Source organism: Chrysemys picta, chromosome 3 (genome assembly GCF_011386835.1).
Source record: "Chrysemys picta bellii isolate R12L10 chromosome 3, ASM1138683v2, whole genome shotgun sequence".
Taxonomy (NCBI): Eukaryota; Metazoa; Chordata; order Testudines; family Emydidae; genus Chrysemys; species Chrysemys picta.
In genome coordinates, this window is record NC_088793.1 from 81,876,484 (window position 1) to 81,897,594 (window position 21,111).

Here is a 21,111-nt window from a genome sequence, read left to right on the forward strand (position 1 = left end):
AGCAACCCCGGGGGGTGCCACCCGCCCATTGCAGACAAAGGCGGCGGGGAGCGGGAGGAAAGGCAGCGGGGTCAGGGCTGTACTCACCGCAGCCTCGTCGCGATAGGCCTCCGGGTACTGGAAGCTCTGCATGGTGCGCGGGCGCCACGGGCCGGGCGGGCAGCGAGAGGGGCTAGCTCGGCGCTGGCTCTGCAGGCGGAAGCAGGCGTGGAGCCGCGCTCAGGTGGAGCCGGCAGCCAAGACCCTCCCACCTGACAAGAAGCGGCTGCGCTAGCACCGCTGCGCGCAGCCAAGAGGGCTGAGTGCGCCGGGGAGCCGGCAGCGCAGCGAGCACAGCGCCCTCTGGAGGGAAGAGGCTGCACCAGTGCCCCCCGCCGCGGCTCGCTAGAGAGGCTGCGGGGACATTGCCCGCTTGGTGGCGCTGTGGCATCCTGGTGCAGGGCTCCGCCCGCTGCTACTGCGGGGGGCAGTGCACCGAGTGAGGCCGGAGGCGGGGATGTGCGCCCACCGCAGAGAGCGGGAAGAGAGAACGCTAGTGGCCAAGTCCTGCCCAGCTCCCCAGAGTGCCAGCCGGGAGCAGCCCCTGTACACAGCAGAAGATGCTGGGAGGGAAGGACAAAACCACTGACCACTTCGTTCCCTTCCAGCATGTAGCCGGGGATAGAGCTGCACGTGCACCAAGCACCTGTGGGCTTGTCTCCACATGAGCTGTTCCGGAATAGCTCCCAAGTGTGGACACCAAACCCGGAATAACCGTGGGGTTTTGTTTGTTTGTTTGTTTGTTTGTTTCAAATTAGTTTGAGTGATTTGGAAGTGGATAGAAGTAAACCAGAACAAAGCACTGGTATTCCAGAATAGGAGAGTCCACAAATGGGGTTATGAAAGCTGGCCCCCTTTAAATTCACACCCTACCTTATTCAGGAATAACTTCCATGTGTAGACAAGCCCTCAGTCTGATACACAAAGTGGAGCAATCTGGTAGAAAACCCAACACTGTGACCCTTCCCATTCCCAACTGCTGGGCGTGGCAGGAGTGTTGGACTTCTCATCAGGCCATTGTCTTTGAACTTTGCTTATGTGTCTTCCAACAACGTATTTTCTTAAGTAGTAACTAGTAGGTTTAATCCTGCAATTAGTGGGCATCTGGTAACATTTTCAAGCCGTGAACTATTAGGACAGTGGGCCCGATTCCCTTCTCAGCCACCTAAGTCTTACCTTCAGTTGTCCCAACCATTTCACCAGAGTGACTTCTGATTTGCATCAGTGTATGTGGGAGGAGGAGCAGGTCCAAAGTAGAAAGAGATGCCTTACAAATCACCATTGGCTGGATTCTCACACCATGGTAGGCAGGGCCAAACACAAGGGTGCTTTGATTTCTGGCCATGGTATTGCTATTGATTGTGAATTACCAGTGTTAGCCCCACGAACAACCAAGGTTCTGTTGAGCAGATGTCTAAGTTGTCCAAGGTAACAGAAGTCCAATTGTAATATAAAATTGTAAAAATCAGCAACAGTTGGAAACTAATAACTGGTACAAGCGGAATTAAGTTAAAAGAATGGTGATAAGGGGCTCCTGTCATAGGTTGGCAGGACAATGAGCTGAAAGACTCTAGAAGTTGGAGGGAATGATTATAGTAGAAATCACTTATATGTGTTTTGACTGGTTAATTTTAATGAGATGAGGTTGCCACCTATTCTGGACACTGTTTAACTCAGGGTGGGAGGCACCAAAAGGGAGCATGGCAACAGGTGGTCTGGAGGGAGCAAGCTTTGCCAAGGTGGCTGCTATCACACAAGAGATCCACTTCCTGGACACTACAGTGTTAATAAACACCACCCTATACTGGAAACCTACTGACCACTATACTGACCTATACGCCTCCAGCTTTCATCCAGACCACATCACATGATCCATTGTTTACAGCCAACCTCGAAGATACAACCACATTGCTCCAATCCCTCAGACAGAGACAAACACCTACAAGATCTCTATCAAGCGTTCTTAAAACTACAATACCCACCTGCTGAAGTGAAGAAACAGATTGACAGAGCCAGAAGAATACCCAGAAGTCATCTAATCTACTCCAGGCCCAACAAAGAAAGTAAGAGAATGCCACTAGCTGTCACCTTCAGCCTCCAACTAAAACCTTTCCAGTGCATCATCAAGGATCTACAACCTAACCTGAAGGACAATCCCTCACTCATCATAGAATATCAGGGTTGGAAGGGACCTCAGGAGGTCATCTAGTCCAACCCCCTGCTCAAAGCAGGACCAATCCCCAGACAGAATTTTGCCCCAGATCCCTAAATGGCCCCCTCAAGGATTGAAACTTACAACTTTGGGTTTAGCAGGCCAATACTCAAACTACTGAGCTATCTCTCCCCCCAAAACAGGTCAGTCCTCGCTTACAGACAGCCTCCCAACCTGAAGCAAATACTCACCAGCAACCACACAACAAAAACACTAACCCAGGAACCTATCCTTGCAACAAAGCCCATTGCCAACTCTGTCCACATATCTATTCAAGGGACACCATCATAGGACCTAATCACATCAGCCACACCATCAGAGGCTCGTTAACCTGCACATCCTCCAATGTGATATATGCCATCATGTGCCAGCAATGCCCCTCTGCCAGGTACATTGGCCAAACCAGACAGTCTCTACACAAAAGAATAAATGGACACAACGCAGACGTCAAGAATTATAACATTCAAAAACCAGTTGGAGAACACTTCAACCTCCCTGGTCACTCAATTACAGACCTAAAAGTTGCAATTCTTCAACAAAAAACCTTAAAAAACAGACTCCAACCAGAAACTGCAGAACTGGAATTAATTTGCAAAATGGACATCATTAAATTAGGCTTGAATAAAGACTGGGAGTGGATGGGTCATTACACAAAGTAAAAACTATTTCCCCATGCTAATTTTTCCCCTACTGTTACTCACACCTTCTTGTCAACGGTTTGAAATGGGCCATCCTGATTATCACTACAAACGTTTTTTTTCTCCTGCTGGTAATAGCCCACCTTAATTGATTAGTCTCATTAGAGTTGGTATGGCAAAACCCATTTTTTCATGTTCTCTGTGTATATATATATATATATCTTCCTACTGTATTTTCCACTGCATGCATCCGATGAAGTGGGTTTTAGCCCACGAAAGCTTATGCTCAAATAAATTTATTAGTCTCTAAGGTGCCACAAGTTCTCCTCGTTCTTTTTTCCATAACACTGTTGGGCCTTCATCGTTCTAATCCTTAAAGACGTTCTGAACTCATTGGGCCATAAAGAGGGAACCAAATGACATCATCACCTCCACCAGCTTTAGCTAAATCTTGAACACCTGGAATGTCAGATTTGGGTTCCTTCGGTCATTCTTTCCTTTGTGTGTCCTTTTCCTTCTTCACTTTATTTCTTCTCTGTTCTATCTTTCTCTTTTTGTCTTCTAATAGCCCCCTTCTGTGTTAGCCACCAAGAAAACCACACCTTTTGCTATTGTGCTTTGAGCACTTGACCAGAAAGACAACTAAAAGCAATGCCTTAAACAAAGGGCTGGCTCCAGGCACCAGCGAAGGAAGCAGGTGCCTGGGGCGGGCAGTAGAAAGGGGCGGCACTCCGTCCGTTATTGGAGCAGCACGTCCAGGTCTGCGGTGCCAATTCGGTGGCGGGTCCTTCACGCCTTCTCTTCCTCTTCGGTGGCACTTCGGCGGCAGCTCAATCAGGGTTGTTTTTTTTTTTCCTTTTCTTTTTTTCTTTGCCGCTTGGGGCGGCAAAAAAGCTGGAGCCAGCCCTGCTTAAACTGCCTATAGCAGGGATCAGCAACCTCTGGCCCGCAGCCCACCAGCATAAGCACCGGTTTGTTTACCTGCCGCATCCGCAGGTTCAGCTGATCGCAGCTCTCACTGGCCGTAGTTTGCCATTCCAGGCCAATGGGGGCTGCAGGAAGCGGCGCGGGCCGAGGGATGTGCTGGCCGCTGCTTCCGATGAAGTGGGTTTTAGCCACAATCGGCCGAACCTGCGGACACAGCAGGTAAACAAACCTGCCCGGCCCTCCAGAGTGCTTACCCTGGCGAGCCACGTGCCAAAGGTTGCCAATCTCTGGCCTATAGTTTACCAGGTGTCAGAGTCAGGCTGATTAAGACCATGCACTGAGCCTGTGATTCTACAGTAGTGAAATTACTTTTGAAAGTCAGCACCAGAGACAGAAGCTAAATTTTCTCTGCTGTTTGTTCTCTGGTCTTTTTCATGTGTTTGTCTTGTTTTGTCTTAAAGAAAACAGGCTCAGAGTTCAGCAACCATGGCAATAATAGTTCTATGCTAGCTAAATGAAGAGTGTGTTCCCTGCTGATTCGCTTCTTCTTGTGGCTCTGCAAATACCGGAGGATTGTGTGTCCTGTGCTTTCAATGCTTATGACAATAGTGCAGAGTAATGTCCAGGTTTCTGTCAGAGATGGTGGACAGCAAGGAGGACTCTGCTGGTTCATAGGATTTTTTTGAAAATTATGGGACAGATGACATTATGGGACAGAGAAAATTGCATGCTGTGAAGTTGACCTCTTGCTCTCAGTCACCCTGTGCGACTTGTTTCTGCCCCACCATGCATTGCCAAAACTTCCCAAAAGACAGTGTGCTGGATGGTGGTGGGTTACACACTGGGATCTCTATCCATGGTGTGCCACACTGTGCATTAACACAAGCACTCCTGGGAAGAATGAACAGTGCCGATGCAAGGAGCCAAGTATGCATTCGCACAAACTATACACTACCTGCAGCTGCTTTATGCCACTCACAGCATCAGCCATGGTGAGTGTGGCACCAGAGAAATGGAATTGAGGAGGGAATTGCTTGGTTGAATGAAACTTTAGCTGGCATAGTCTGCTGGGCAGTTGCACACAAAAATGGAGAGCTGCTAGGTGTGCTTGCCAAGATGGGCAATCAGGAAAAGGTATTTCAAAAATTCACAGGGGTTTAAAGGAGAGAAGGGGCTTCTAGTCTCCATGACCCCTGGCAGTGTGGCACTCACAATTGTAATTACAGTGGTCAGTGTTGGGCCTTGCGGATCAGCTGCTAGAGGACTGTTAGGGTTGAAATAGGTAACACAATGTCTACACTAGCTTTAAGTCGACTTCAGTATGTTGACCATGGCTCAACGCTACTGGGGGGCAGGAGGAGGGGTGGCTTTACTGCATCACTGTAACTGGACACTTACATCAATGGGAGACAAATTTAAGTGTAGACACATGTCACAACTAGGTGGACACAAGGTGGCTTACGTGGACCTAACTTTGTAGTGTAGATCAGGCCTCAGGGTTGTAGCAGTAAACAAGGGTGTTGCCTAGTGGATAGAACACTGGGCTGAGATTTAGGAGATGTGGGTTTTATTCCCTTCTGGGTGATCTTAGGCAAATCACTCCATCTCTGTTTCCCCTGGACGATAAGGAAGCTGACCAACTTTGTAAAGTGCTTTGAGATCTACTAACAAAATATGATAACTAGAAGAGCTAGATATTATTATTATTTTCTGTTGGGCCTGAAACCCCTTTATCAACACAACAGTTCCTACAAGATGGTTCCTGAGTTTTTAAATGGAAGACAATACTCTGTGTTAGTGGGTGAAGGCAGGTTCTTTTCCTTTTCTTCAAAAAAGGTTTTTAACCGCTGAAGGTCAAACACTGCATGTGGTTTATACTCTCCACTGCACTCCCATATTAGTACTAGTTTGTTCATTTCAAAAACATATTTTGGTTCATTGTGTTCTTTTAATAATTATATTTCTGGCTATCGTACAGTCATTAGCTACATTCTTTCAACTTACTCAGCATATCCACACTGACTCACTTCCAGTAGTATATTGACTCAGTAGGAAATGACCTCATTGCTTCTGTAAAGCAAAATGTGAAAAAAAATCCTGTGAATTCAGTTTTTACCTTCCCTTTTCCCCACCTCATTTGATCATTATGACTTAATAACTTGAAACTTTTCTCTCCCCAAGCCAGATGTCAACTTTCTACCCTCACTCTTGCTTTCCTCAACTTTTGTGTTTTTTCGTTATTGCAAAACACAGATCCTGCTCTTCAGATATTTACCAACAGGTGGCAGCAAAACCTCAATCTTTCACATTCTCACAAATACCAGCTAAATGTAAAGCTTCTTATCTGTATCAGGGTTTGCTGAATTATTTGAAATTTATCTAATAATATCAGGAAAATGTTTGGAGGAAATATGCCTCTGAAAATATATACTATAGTGGGTACATTTTTCAAAAATGCCGAAATGAGTTATGAGCCCAAATCCCATTGTTTTCCAATGAGACTTAAGCTCCTAAATCAGGGGTAGGCAACCTATGGCAAGCGTGCTGAAGGCGGCACGCGAGCTGATTTTCAGTGGCACTCACACTGCCCGGGTCCTGGCCACCGGTCCAGGGGGATCTGCATTTTAATTTAATTTTAAATGAAGCTTCTTAAACATTTTCTAAACCTTATTTATTTTACATACAACAATAGACTTATAGAAAGAGACCTTCTAGAAACATTAAAATGTATTACTGGCACACAAAACCTTAAATTAGAGTGAATAAATGAAGACTCACACCACTTCTGAAAGGTTGCTGACCCCTGTCCTAAATCATGTTTACCCACTATATACATTTTAGATTTTATTAGCATGTAAATCATTTATGGATAATTGATAGCTTGCATGGCTGTAGAGATGAAATATGAAATTCATATCTCTATATATGTCTTTAGTATTGTATAATACAACAGCATATTAAATAAATATTATTTGGTACACAACTCCCCAATAATATCAATTGTTTAAAAATGGAAGTAATTGCTAAAATAATGTTTAGTTCTTTTTACTTTAACTTGCTGCTTATTTAGACTCAGAAATTACTGAAGTTCTATGAGCAAAATACTTTTCTAAAACTCTCAGAAATAAATTATCCAGTCAAATGATTCAAACACATATTTTTATTTTGTAATACATTAAATTAAAAAGAAATGTTTCTCTTTAAAAAAGAGAATGCTCATACATAGTAATTGCAACTCTGGATCAGACTCATGGTCCATCTAATCTCTGTGTCTGACAGTGGTCAGCACTATATGCTTCCAAGGAAGGTGGGGAAAGCCTCAAAGTAAGTAGTAGGATAAACTGTTCCTCAGAAAAATCTGCTCCTAAAGCAGGAGACTGGCTTAACCCTTGAATGATGAAGTTTTATATCTTTTCCAAAACTTGATTTTTAGTATTTAATAGAATAACTTTGGATAGTTTTGTTGTCCATATAGATGAAATGTGGAACTTCCATCACCCTGTGAAGTGCTTATGGTTTGTCTACACACACAAGTTGCGCTGGTTTAACTTAAACTGGTTAAAAAAACAATTTCATTAAACTGGTTCAAACTTGTTGGCATCTTATATCAATTTAGTTTGCACACAGGTACAAGCTAAGGCAATATGAACCAAGTTTAAATTGATATAAAAATATCCACACAAAAAGTTGTACCAGTTTAACTAAATTGGCTTAGAAACATACTTTTAGTTAAAGTGGTGAAACTTTTTGTGTAGAGAAGGCCTAATCTGTTCCCTTTCTTTTGCAATGAAATATAGGATATTCTTTCAACGAGAAAATAGTCTAGGGCCTGATCTGGCAAGAAACTTACAACCAGATTTTTAAAAGTGGCCTCTAATTTTGGTCCTTCAATTTTTAACTGCCTAACTCTACCAGACTTGGGCACTGAAAAATACAGGTGCCAAAAACTAGAGGCCATTTATGAAAAATTGGGCCTCAGTGCCTCTGAGGAGATGCTGAACACTCTCAACTCCCACTGAAAAATTCAGTGTGGTTGAGCACAATCGTTACTTCCCATGAAAAGCCCAGCACTTTGCTGGACTGGTCCCTCAATATATGTATGCCATTAGATCAATTGTACTTCCTGCAGCATTTCTGGAAACTTATCCCACTCTAATACAAAGCAGTACTTTTTTAAACCTCTAAATAGTTTAATTCAGCTATGACATCATAAACAAAATACACATTTTCTGTTCTTCTAAAGAAAATTATTGCAGAGCAGCTGGAACTGTTTATATTATGTTGCTCTGTAGTGTCTTACACTGCATCTGGGCCTGACACATAGCCGGCAATGGGAGTCTTTTCATTGACTTAAGTGGTGTTTGGATCACACCCTAGCTCAGCAAAAATCACTCTGTAAAAACAAAAATATGTCTGTAAACAATAAATTATTCTTTTCTATAGAAATATATACAGAACAAAAATATTAAAGGGAGTACAGATGTGTGTTTATTTTTACATATGTTTGCTATTATTTTTGCTTTACTCTATTCTTTTTGTTGTACATTGCAAAAATACTTTATATACAAATTTCTATCTTCAAACATCAATATCTACAAAAATAACCTTTTTATTGAAGATGATCAAACTATGAATAGCTTTTAAATGTGCAGTCCTTGGAAATGTAGATAAGTGTGAATGGGAGGGGAGTGTTCTTTTCAATCTTCAAAAGCTAACAATAAACATTTAGTTGTTTTGGATGAAATCCAAGAAGTTTTGCCATCGAGTTCAATGGGGCCAGAATTTCTTAGCAGGCAACATAGAAATCAACTTTCTTTTCACAAGCTATGACTTGTTGACAGAGTCTGGAATATACTAAATATAGGAAAATTGATATATTTTCCTGGGAAATAAAAACAATTTTCTCTCTTTGTCTTCTTTACAAGAGTTCTCAGCATGAAAGATCTTTTTCAGGAAGTCATTGTGTAATTTTATATGTTGAATATATACACACTTTGCTTGCATTTATCAAACTCTTAGAAATGGATAAATGTCTTCTATTATATACATACATTCTGACAACACCCCAGTCTACCACCACATGCTTGATTTTGCATTATAATTTCATAGAATGCCCCAGATTTCTATAGGAAGAGTAGACACTTTTGAGTAAAAAACACCAGAAAAGCCATCCCAAGCTCAACTTGTATGAGTGTCAACTGAATGTCTCTGAGAAGAACGTCTTAACATAAAAACCCCCAAAAACCAAACCAACCAACTAAACTAATAAAAAACCCAACCCAGCACAGTTCAGAGATTGTTGAATCAGTACAGCTGATATGCTACATCAAGAAATGTGCTAGGATTTTGCATGTTAAATTTCTCTACCCGCTTTTTAAAACAATTTATTTTAAATATTATCATTGGCATTTCGTAAGGGAGAAAATGATAAGAAGGAGACAAGAATTTCTGTTCCAAAATAAATATCCGAATAGGTATATTAAGAAAAACAAGGTAACCACAGAATAAAAATAGTGCATTCATAAAGAATTCAAAATTGATTTTTATAGGTTTGGATAATTTCTATAGTGTTTGATTCTCTTCTAAATGAACATAATCTAAACACAATTTGTAATTAAATTAGAAATGTCCAATCTTTTCATAATTGAATTTGACATTAATTATATTAATAATTATTCATTAATTATGATTTATTATTGCAGTGTCCACAAGTCAGGGCCAGCCTTAGGAAAAATGGTGCCTCGGGCTAACTTGTATTTTGGCATCCCTGACCCCTTCTGCCTCCCCAGATTCATCCCCATTATCTCTGTTCCCAACTGCCTCCCCCGGTCCTTCACCTTCCCCATCCCCTCTGTCCCCCATTCCCTCCCCAGGCTTTCTACCTCCCTCGTGGCCCCCAGGCCCTGCTGCATCCCCACCCGTTGCTCCAAGCTCCCTTCCACAGCCTTGCACTCCAGGCCAGCCTGCTCTTTGCCGCTTGACTATGGTGCCTTCGGTGTGGCTAGATAGGAAAGGCCGTATTTTAGAGATGTTATGAAAAAAGAATCTTCACAGTTTAGACATAGCCTTGATGTGAGAACATAGAGAGGCCTCTGAGTTGAAGATGATGCCCAGGTTATGGGCCTGAGTGACAGGCTGGATGGTGGTGTTGTCCACAGCATTTAAGAAAGGAGGTAACGGGGAATGCTTGGGGTGAAGATTAAAAGCTCTGTTTTAGCCATGTGGAGCTTGAGCTGATGGCTAGACATCCACAAGGAGATGATGTGAGAGAGACAGACTGAGATTTTAATTTGAACAGAAGGAGACAGCTCTGGAACAGAGAGATAGATCTGTGAGTCATTGGTAGTAAGATGGTAGTTGAATTTATGATTGCAGATCAGATTACCCTGAGATTACCCCCAATATAAGGTGTAGAGGGAGACAGGAAGAGGACCAAGAAGGATCTCCCACAGAAAGTTGGAGAGGGCATGGAGACATTATTTTCCTATTCTAGAGTGTCATTCATTGTTAATAAAAGCTAATTAATTTTAAATGGTTAGCATTTAAACTATTTAAATCTCCACATGATTTACTAATTAGTTACCTCTTATGGATATGAATTTTATGCTTCTGAAGACACAGTAAACTTGCTGAAATCCAATGCCACTTATGCATTTTTTTAAAGCAGACAATTGGTAGTGTTTGCCTTACTATGGGACTGTGGAATTTCTCCTGCATAAAAATTGCAGGATGTGTTGGATACTAGAACAGCCCAATTGTTTTTAAATTTTTAAATTTTAATGTTATTTTCACAATTTTTAAATATTTTTATGTATTTATTTTTACTATCTTCACAGCTGGTGGAAATAATTTTGGAGGAAAATTTTGCATTTCAACCAAATAATTGATATATATATGTTATTAGCTTTATTAGGTGATTTTGAACTGGCAGGTGTGAAACTGCACTCCATAAAGTGGAAACTCTTTTTGTCATTGATGGAAAGGAATTCCTCAACATTGTCAAAAGAAGATTTAGGGATCTGGGGCAAAATCAGTACTTAGTCCTGCTAGTGAAGGCAGGGGACTGGACTCGATGACCTTTCAAGGTCCGTTCCAGTTCTAGGAGATAGGATATCTCTATTAATTTAGGTGGGGAGGAATAGCTCAGTGGTTTGAGCATTGGCCTGCTAAACTCAGGGTTGGGAGTTCAATCCTTGAGGGGGCCACTTAGGGATCTGGGGCAAAAATCAGTACTTGGTCCTGCTAGTGAAGGCAAGGCAGGGGGCTGGACTTGATGACCCTTTAGGGTCCCTTCCAGCTCTATGAGAAATATATATCTCCATAATTTAAAAAAAGAATGACACAGTTCAAGGCTCCTCAGACTGGATTGTGCCCATTTGCAGAAATACCCGTGACAGAGTTCAGGGGGAGGAAAACTCCACAAGAGGCAATTCCACAGAATTTCACGCAAATCATTGAGGGAGAAAGTGCCACCCTTAAACCCTGAACATCCCAAAGTGAATGTCAGAAGGCACAGGGCAATCGAGTGCCTCTCTACTAGCTTTGAGAATTCAACCACCGTGTTTGTTCCCTGACAGCACAGCTCCAATGGAAACTGATAACAGGATCATGGCAAATATATTATAGTAAAATTACTTTGAAGCAGAATTTGAGGTTTTGATTCTTTACTCTGAGCCAGTTGTGATTCAGGGCCGCCCATCCCCCTTTCCCTCTGCCCCAAGTTAGGGCTGAACAGGGACACCCCAATTTACACCACTTAAGTAAAGGTCCTTCAGCAGGAAAGTTAACTGGTATCAAAAGTTTCTCTGAAGTATAAAGGAATTTGTTTAGCCTTGAAAACATTAGCACTTCCCATACTATCAGTTAACTGTGGCTTAATAAAATGTGTATATGTCTAAAACATACATCCAAAAGGGCTAAAGAAGCATTTTCAAGATAATCCTATTTAAAGAAATTGTCCTTTGAAGTGTAACAAATATCAGGTGGGTTATTAAAACTGAAATATTTTTAAAAATCTAATTTTCTTTTTAACCATTTATACTGTTTACCTTTTCCATTTTGTTCCGCTTTGACAGTGAAATTAGACTGCTCTGTTTCAGTTTCTGTATTACTATTGTAATCTTGAGTTTTGATTTCTATACCTTTTAGGAAGGTTTAAAACTAAAAAAAAAATGTTTTATTGAAATACATTTTGAAAATCAATAAATACATCCTAACAAATTCTTGGTTCTTTCTTTCTTTTTTTAGTTTGAATTTCAGAGCTAAACTATTTGGGAGTTTTCTTATAAGAGACACATTCTGGAGAAATGAATCAGTGATTAGATCGTTCCCTCCCTCAAAAAGTATGAGGATATAAAATCCCATAATTTCACATACTCCAAAATTTTGGCGTCAGATTTGAATGGAGCCTAATCAACAGCCTGAAACATTGGTGCTTCCCAAAGATTATCAGAGCTGGAAGGCAGAGAAAAAGAAATCATGAGCCACCTCCTCAGATGATGTACATCAGCATAGTTCAGTTGAGGAGCTGGTCCTCCTGAGTGTTTGAATTGGTTTTTGTTTGTCAATGTTACTACTTAATCAGAACCTATATTTTTCCATTTTATAATCTCAGAGCACTGATATCAAATTTCCCATCTGTGCAACACTCAATTTCTTTATGATAATCCAGTGTATCATCATCATCATCATCATCATTAATACCATGTTAAATGAGATAGTGTCATACCAGCAGAAAGACACACAAAAAAGAAACAAGAAGAGAAGATAGTGAAGTATGGAGAACTCCGCCACGAAGTGGAATGATTACGGAAAACTAGAACAAAAGAGAGCTCAGTGATTATTGGACCACTCAGACTGATCCGTGAGGGTGTATGAGCTGCTCAAGAACACATTCGGCGTGCCAGACATCATGATCAGTGACCTCCAAAAGATATTGCTCTTAGGCACTGCAAGAATTTTAAGGAGCAAGTGCAGTTGAGCACCTAAAATATAAGAATTCTGCGGAGGGTTTAACAAAACTCCTGATTACCCAACTCAAAGGAGACAGTGGTGATCCAGATTTATTAGTGACTCATAAGGATAAAGTTTAGACAGTAGCTTTTCCCTTTTTATGCTTAAAGATCTTGTATGTAGTGAAGGCTATTTGTTTTTTTTTTTAATTATTCCCATACTGTAATATTGAGGGATAATAATAAAAATAAAATAATAATAATTAATAATAAATATCTCATTTTCATATTTTAAAGGAAACATGCAAGTACTATACATTGGGGGCTATATCTCCTACTTTTCCAGGGGGATGGTCTTGGTTATCTAGTAGGTCTTTTCCATCTCTACTTCTGATGTTGCTAATGCTGTAGATAGCCTTTCACTGAATTCATTCATTACTTCTCTTCAAATTTTTCATTTTTTCTTATCAAAAACTTCAAGAAATGATAAAATCTTTTAGGGGAATTTTTTTCCGGTCACCTGAGTTTTTTGTCTTATTACCAAGTTTCCAAACATCAATTTTCACCATTTAATTAAGTATGCATGCTAAAAGGCAAGAGAGTTAGGGTCTGTTTGCTAACTTTATTTGTGTCCTTGCTGTTGTGAATTTCACAATATTTACTAAGGTATAAAGTGTAATAGTTGTTACCACACCAAGTCAGACTTGCAAAATATCTTGATTTGTTTAAAGATAAGCATGTTATCTAAACCTCATTAGCAATAAAGAGATCCTATAAAGAAATGTACCTTTCTCTTGTGTAATGTTACCTGGATTTTCTTTTTCTCTGGTAAGATGACTGCATTGAATTTCATGTACAATACAAAGCTGGCAGCTTCTGGATGATGTTACCACAAACAGAACTATGACTTATGTGAGGAGATACATTTTCACCAAGCTCCTGATAATTTTATGGAGAGCTGTTTTGAATTAATTGAAAAGAAGGTTACTGCATGTTTAGGGCTTCTGCAGAGGATTGGCGAATTGAGTTTGAATTTGGCAAGCTCAGTCAATGCACATCTGGGCACCAAGCAGTGAGGAGAGATAATAGGGTTGGTTTAAGTCTCCATCTTCTGGCAAAGTTTCATAAAGTTCAGTACCCATACCCCTTATGCCCACTTAAGAAAGCAAACTGGTCTTCTAACTTCAGGATAATGCACCTAACAATCTAATTTCCTGGAGGGTGCTAAAAATAAACAAAGAGAGTCCCCTTCTTCCTGGCAACAGAAATGAACTGGTAATCCCTCTTTTCCAAGGGAAAATAAACAGAATTGGTCCATTCGTTCCAAGCATATATCAAAGTGCACATCTTTTACTGTGTTAAAATAACGCCTCTCCTCTCAGAGGGCTCAAGCTCTTGTAGGGCTGCCTGGTGGGCATGTCAGGCTATACACTGTGGGTAAGTCATTAAAATGGAACAGATTGCTTCTCCCAGTGTGCCATTCCTACTCTCCAGGCCAGTGTTAAGCGGAGTTGAGGTTCTGCCTCTTCTCCCCTCTTTCTGAATAATTTGGTTCTTTGTGAGAACAAGGATGAACAGTCCCTGATCAGAGGGACTGCTATTATGATCATTCCTTGTTCTAGTCCGTATAAAGGATGATTATGTGGCCTCCTATTCCCATGCAGCCACACAAGAGACTATCACAGTGTGGCCCTGAATGAACAGACACACATCTATGGAGAGACTACATGGCAAAATACTCTCCAGTGCTTTTACTCCCCTGAGCCATGGGTTTCCCTTCTACCCACTTGGAACGTGCCTTCATCGCAAAGTTAACTCAAGTGATTGGCACCTGGATCTGAGAACCCACATTCACCTAGCTTAGGTGTGAGCAACCACACTGCAAAAACCACACTCAAGTTATTGTGTTTTGTTTTACCTATGTGCAGCACTAGGACTTCTGGGAGCACATCACATGGTTCTTTGTGCTGCAGTAAACTGGGTCACTCTATGATTCTTTCCCAGTGAATTGTGGGATAACTTGTCTGTCTTTCTGGGCACTTAGGGGGAATTGTGGGAAGCTAGCCCAGCTAGCCCAGATTGAAAGCACCGCCAAACTTGGGTGAGAAGGTTTTGTGTATGGACAGGAGGTGGGTTAGGGGCAACACCTAGTAAGAGCCTCAGTTTACTCTGCAGGGCAGACATACCCTTGGAAAGGTGTGCACTACCTGTACCACTAATCTTGTGTACTCTTTCTGCTCACTGAAGTGCAAGCACCAAACATCTGTCTATCTGGGCGTTTGTACTGCAGCTACTATCATGGTATCATGTGCCTGGCCCCTCCATAGAGATACAAAGGAAGATCACTCTCCTTGCACTCTGTTCTCTTTCCCCACCCCAAATGCTTTGCACACCTGGCCCTGCACATTCAGCATTTCCTTCAGATACAGTGTGAAGATCTCATTCTTGGTTTGCTTTACCTCCTTATCATGAACTCAGGAGTTAGTGTTATGCAAAGTTAAAATCTGTTGAAAGCAAGGGTATTTGACCCTGACCACAACCTGCTGAGCCTTTAGCAAACAATTGAGACATTCTATGTGTGGTTAAAACAGCTCTCTCCTAAATTTGACAGCAAACCCAAGAATCAAGCTGAATGTTTTAATTAGGGATATAAATAAGAATCAATACAAACCATTGCCGAAGGGATGAGCCAAAACATTTTTAAGGTTCAATGAAAGTTTAATAATCTCTGTAGTTTTTGAATCAGGATCTATCAGGGGCATATTAGGAGTTGGGAACACAGCATTGCTTTGAAACTTTGTGTGTGTGTGAGAGATGGGAATGTTCTCAGTTTGGGTGTCCATTTGTGTACAATTTTGCTGTGTGCATGTTTTGTGTTGAAGTAGAGTACTATTACCATCTTCATAGCAAGGATAATTTTTACCCAATTCCAGAGAGCTTTTGTGGAACTCCAGGGGAACTCTAATGGTTCAGCACCAATGGTGGGGTGAACCCAGTTTTGCTGATATCTGTATGCCTTAGAACTTCAAGTGCCTGTTCCTTTTTGAAAGGAAAAAAGAATGGGCTAAATTTAAGCTTGGTGTTAAAGTCAATACTGGGCCAGATCCTCAGCACATGAAATCAGAATAGCTCTATTTAAGACAATGGAGTTACGCAAATACGTATCAATTTAGGATCTGGACCAATTAGCTATACCCGAGATAAACTTGTTCCAATGCATTTTGATTGAAATTTAGTTCTAACAAGACAACCTGAACAGCTCCATTTCTGTTTACCGCCTATTAAAAGCTGATATGTTTTCAGCAGAGCAAAAACTTATCAAGATTTAACAAATAAATAACTACTTGCTTGACAGATTTTGTGAATAACCTACAAAATATTTTATGTTATATGATCCTGCATAAAGTAACTGAATTTAGAGCTATATTTTCAGGGTTTAATAATTCCATGTACTATAAATATACATATATAATTGTTTGTGGTTTTATTATTTATAAAATATTCCAAATTAATTTCTCTGTTAATAGCTACATCCGTCTGAGTATTACTGCATAATAAACCACATTGTAGCAGGTCAATTATTGACAGTAACTAATTTTTGTTAAAGCTAATATGCACGAAGCCAGCACAATGAATGGAAATTTTATAAGATCATGGAAGGCGACCGTATCTGCACAGTTTCCCAGGTGATGTAGAATTATGAAGAGTTCATTTCTTGGGGTTTGTAGATTGACTGTAACTTATTAACTAGTGACCAACTGATAACTCTATGGACAGAGTCCATTTTTTCTATAGAATATAGCCTCATTTGTCCAGTGCATGAGGTTTTATGGCCTGCTTCAAAATGTATGTACATCGTGTTGTCCTTGCAAATTACTTCTCATGCAGAAATTATAGAAAGCAAACAAAATCTTTGACTTTCCAAAGGACAAAACAAATTGTCTGAGTAATGGATTCTCAAGTAATTAAAATGAAGGTTTACACGAGGGCTAAAACTGTTTTCAATAATGGCTCAAGGGAGCCTGTTACTTATGAGAAAGAGGATTTAGAGACACAATTGTAGCTAGCTAGTTAATCTAAGGGTTTTATCTGACCGACCAACACTGAAGTATCTGAGTGCGATCTATATGAAATCAATAGCAATAGTGAAGTCCCTAGAGGACTTCATGGAGTCTCTGCCACTTCTTCCATTATGGGGTCAGGGCTCTTCTTAGAGTAGTTTGTTCATTTGGTTTGGTTTGGTTAGGGGTAGTGGTTGAAGGGAGTTATCAGCGTTCTGAAGGCCATATGTCCACTACAGACCCTATGCCGATCTAGGTGTGTCAATGTAACCCCCTACTGTAGATGCAGCATATGCCAACAGAAAGAGTTCTTCTGCCGGCATATTAACACCACCTCCTTGAATGATGTTAGCTAAGCCAGCATAAGCACACTTTTATTGACCTAACTGCATCTACACTGAGGGTTTTGTCCGCATTTCTGTGTTGGCTAGGGGTGTGTGATTTTTTCACACTCCTAGCTGACATAGCTATGTCAGCAAAACTTTGTAGTGTAGACAAGGAACATTATTCTTATGATGGAAAGACTTTTATAAAGAGGATAAATCCTTCATTTGAAATTTTATACAGAGTTCTCTTATGATAATCTCAGCTAGCTACTGAAGTCAAAAGAACATAATGATGTTTCTTGCAAAGAAAAAAGAATAACTTCAATATATCTTGGCATCATTCTCTCTCAGGGTAGCTCATATACAGTACTGTCCAGTACTGTATGTGAGCTATAGCTCAGTACATATGGCTGTTGTACTAGCAAAATTTAACTCCACAGCTTTGTAAAGTACTTTGTGATCCCTGAGTAAGAGAGCTGTTGAAATAAAATACTACTTAAATCTGCTGATGGGAAAATGCATTGCCCATTTAGAAGTTTATTATTCATTAACTTAATTTGATTTGTTCACTTGCAGCTTTAATAAATATGTTCACTGAAAAAAACTGTTAAAATATTTTAGAGTATATGCCTTGAGATATAACATAGAGTTCATTATCTCTTTTGTGACATCTTTTTGTAAATAGCCATTCCATCAAGGAGTGTAAACTGGAACATCTGAAATGATGAACACAGAAAGTACTGTAAATACCAAGATGAAGTTGATGCTGAAGGATATATTCTAGAGCTTATCGACATATTTTTGGTGGAACACACAGTTTTCCATTGCCAATGAAGTTTTGTCAAAATCAAAACATTTCAAAGGAATGTGTAGATTTAAGGGTTTTTTTTCCAGAAAAATTTCTTAATGAATCATTTTGACTTTATCATTTTGTTTCAACTTTAGTGTTTCAATTAATTTAGTTTAGACTTTTATATTATATTAAAATATCAATGTTATTGTATTACATGTGCATATTCTGTTTAATATTATATTTTATTTTAAATTTTATATTATGTTATAATAATTTGACATTATCAAAATGAAACGCTTCAAAGTTTCCAAATGTTTTTTAATTTGCATTCTGTGAGAAATGTTGAAGTTTAGACTTTTCATTCCAATTCAAAATTAAATCAAATGTCAAAATGTCAGAATTTACTGCAGAATGAAAACTCTGTTTCTTAGACCAACTCTAGTAGTTTTCATAGAATTTATTTTTTAAAAGTTTCAAAGGTTTTTAAAAGGTATTTGGAAAATGCTGGCTTTTTTACTGACATGAGGCACCCAACTTCTTGTTTGATATTGTACAAAGTCTCTTTGTGTATTTTAATTCATTATTCAGTTGAAGCAAAACAATTATGCATTCATTTCTTTAAAGAAAATTTACTTATTAGAGGAGGCAAAATTTTTCTTTTTGTTTTGTTGTTGCTGTTTTGGAGATGTTCATCAGAAAGTTCAGAAAATGAAATGGTGTCCCAACCCTTAATAAATAGGTACTAAGAACTCCAGCCCATTGAGGGTTTGGCATCTTCAGTAATGCTTGAACTACCTTGTCTCCACTGAGTTCCCTTTCAACAATGAGCTCTATGCCTGGCTGCCTTTTTGGGAAGTTGTCTTTGTATATTTTACAGTGGTGTCCCTAAAATAATACAAAAATGATCATTGTGTGATATATTTGGTAGGAAATAAACACCAGAGTAGTCTTTTTCATATTATTTTACTACAAGTTCATACAGCAGCGCATACTGTCTCCACCTGCACTATCTTTAGATTGTAACATTAAGTTTTGAGCTGAAATAAGCTTCTACCATCAGGCAAAGGATCTTTCTGAAAGAAATCAACTAGGGCCTGATCCAAAGCCCGTTCAAGCCAATGGGAGTCTTTTCATGGACTTCAATAGACTGATACCACATAAGGTGCATCACAGCCACATGTAACAAAGAAATATGTACATTTTGCTTTCAGTTTTCGTAGGCAGGCATGTGTCCTTTTCTTAATGGCAATTTCAACTGACTTTAATAGGCTTTGAATCAGGTCTATAACTAGTGCTACGGAAACAAAATACTTGGCCAGCTACAGTGTTTGCAAAATTTCTCTCTTTGTCTAGGCTGGCTACTGATTGCACTTATAAATTCTCCTGTCACTTACCTTACTGACTAGTTCCCCCTCCATTTTATGTTTGATAGTTGAGGGTTGCTTAGATTTGCAAAATATATGCCCATTTAATGAGTTATAATGTTTGCTATTAAATCTAAATATTGTAAAGTGTGCCTGTATACTATAGCAATTGTGCCACATAAATGCTTATGCCAGTAAGGTGCTAAATCCTCAAATCCTTACTCGCATTGTATTCAGTCACTTACTCAGGCAAAATTTTTATTGGTCCAAATCCTGAGTGGTGCAGATCACCGTCAATAAGGGTTTTGTGTAAATAAGAATTGAGTAAGAAGTGGGTAAAAATTTCGGGATTTGGTTTACCAAACGGAATCTTTGCCCAGGAGTTCCTCTTGAGTAAAATATAAAGTTATTCTGTTTCTGAATTTTTGTTCTTCTCAATGAGCAGGCTTAATCCAATGGTAAAGAAATAGATGGATCTTTAGGAGCAAAGATCAATTTTTATTGAAGGATTCTGTCTGTTAATTCTTTTGAGCTATTTGTATGGCAGCACTGTCTCCTCTATGCTGGTACCCCCTTAGTACCCCTTTGTTGCCTGCCTTTGAAAACATTTAAAACAAACAAGACCCTTTCTCTTCCCATAGACAGTACAAGTAATATTAATGGTTATCTATCTGTGATAAGCAAAGCAGTCTCATTTTACATGACTTGAAAGGGTCATCTGTATTGTCAAGCCCAATTAACTTGTCTTACTCTCACAAAACAGGGGGTAACTAAGAGGCCATTCCTCTCCACATCCCTCAGAAAGCAGTTCCGGTATGGCAGGCTGATCAAAGAATATTGAAGGCTTCAAAACAACAAATAGAATGCACACCTTTATTTAGTACACAGGAATTTGCATTGTACTTGCTTGGCATGATACCTGCAGGCATGTATATTCACTGGAAATAATTGCATAAAAGGTTGAACAAGTTCTAACTACCAGTTTTAACTTGTATTTGTCCCATGATTTAAAGGAAGAAAATTCAGTAAAATGTTGGGCAAACTTGGATTTCAATCAAGTTTCTTTAGCGGCTCACCCAGTTTACAACAAAATTTCTGCAGAGGTCTTGTTTCCTACAAAACCTAAATGAGGAATTTTTGTTTTGTGCTGTTTGAAGGCCCCAGGACTGAGCTGATTAAATCAGGACTGTCTCACAAAATGCAGGATGAGTGGTAAGTCTGAATGAACCCTTTATATTAAGTTTCCATGCCACTATGTGCTGCAATGCCCCTCAGCTCTCATAATGTGAATAGGGTCAAGCCAGAATCGTATTTGGGCAGGAGATGTCCATGAAACACACAAATGCTGTAGAAAGTGATGTTCATGATTTAGCAGGCAGGAATGTCCCCACTATTCTTATGGCAGTACCATGCTCCTGGGGGGTGACATCATGCAGATGAAATGCAATTGATCATTTGAGCCATTAAAGATTTCATAACACTTGTCACAACAAAGTTGTTAAATGTGGTGACATGCTCAGATACAAAACTGAAGTATTATATTGTCAACATAAATTTATTCCCCCTACAATTAGATATTTTTCACTTCCTGCTGTTAGCTATTTGCTGAGTTTCATCACAGAGCGGTGGCATGACAGTAACATTAAGTGATCCCTGTGTATTGTTTGTACTTCAGATGTCTTTCTAATGTATTTTGGGATCCTTTGAGAGGAGTGTTATATAAATGTAATTTTTTCCTATTAATAATAAAGAATGGGTTGAACTTAGTTTTCTTTTAGTGATAATTTGAACTTTTATATT

General features: G+C 39.7%; 1 protein-coding gene across 2 annotated transcripts in view; it reads right to left on the reverse strand.

Moving 5' to 3' along the window:
* The window catches only part of PREP (prolyl endopeptidase), a 170,104-nt gene extending 169,694 nt beyond the window's left edge, over nucleotides 1–410 (reverse strand). The window contains exon 1 of one of the 2 annotated variants that reach the window (XM_008164904.4): nucleotides 88–410. In XM_008164904.4, coding sequence (XP_008163126.1) covers nucleotides 88–132 — 45 coding nt within the window. In that variant the 5' untranslated portion in view covers nucleotides 133–410. The remainder of the gene's footprint in view (nucleotides 1–87) is intronic. The other variant, XM_065588275.1, reaches the window with a different exon arrangement.
* Between the last annotated feature and the right edge of the window lie 20,701 nt (nucleotides 411–21,111).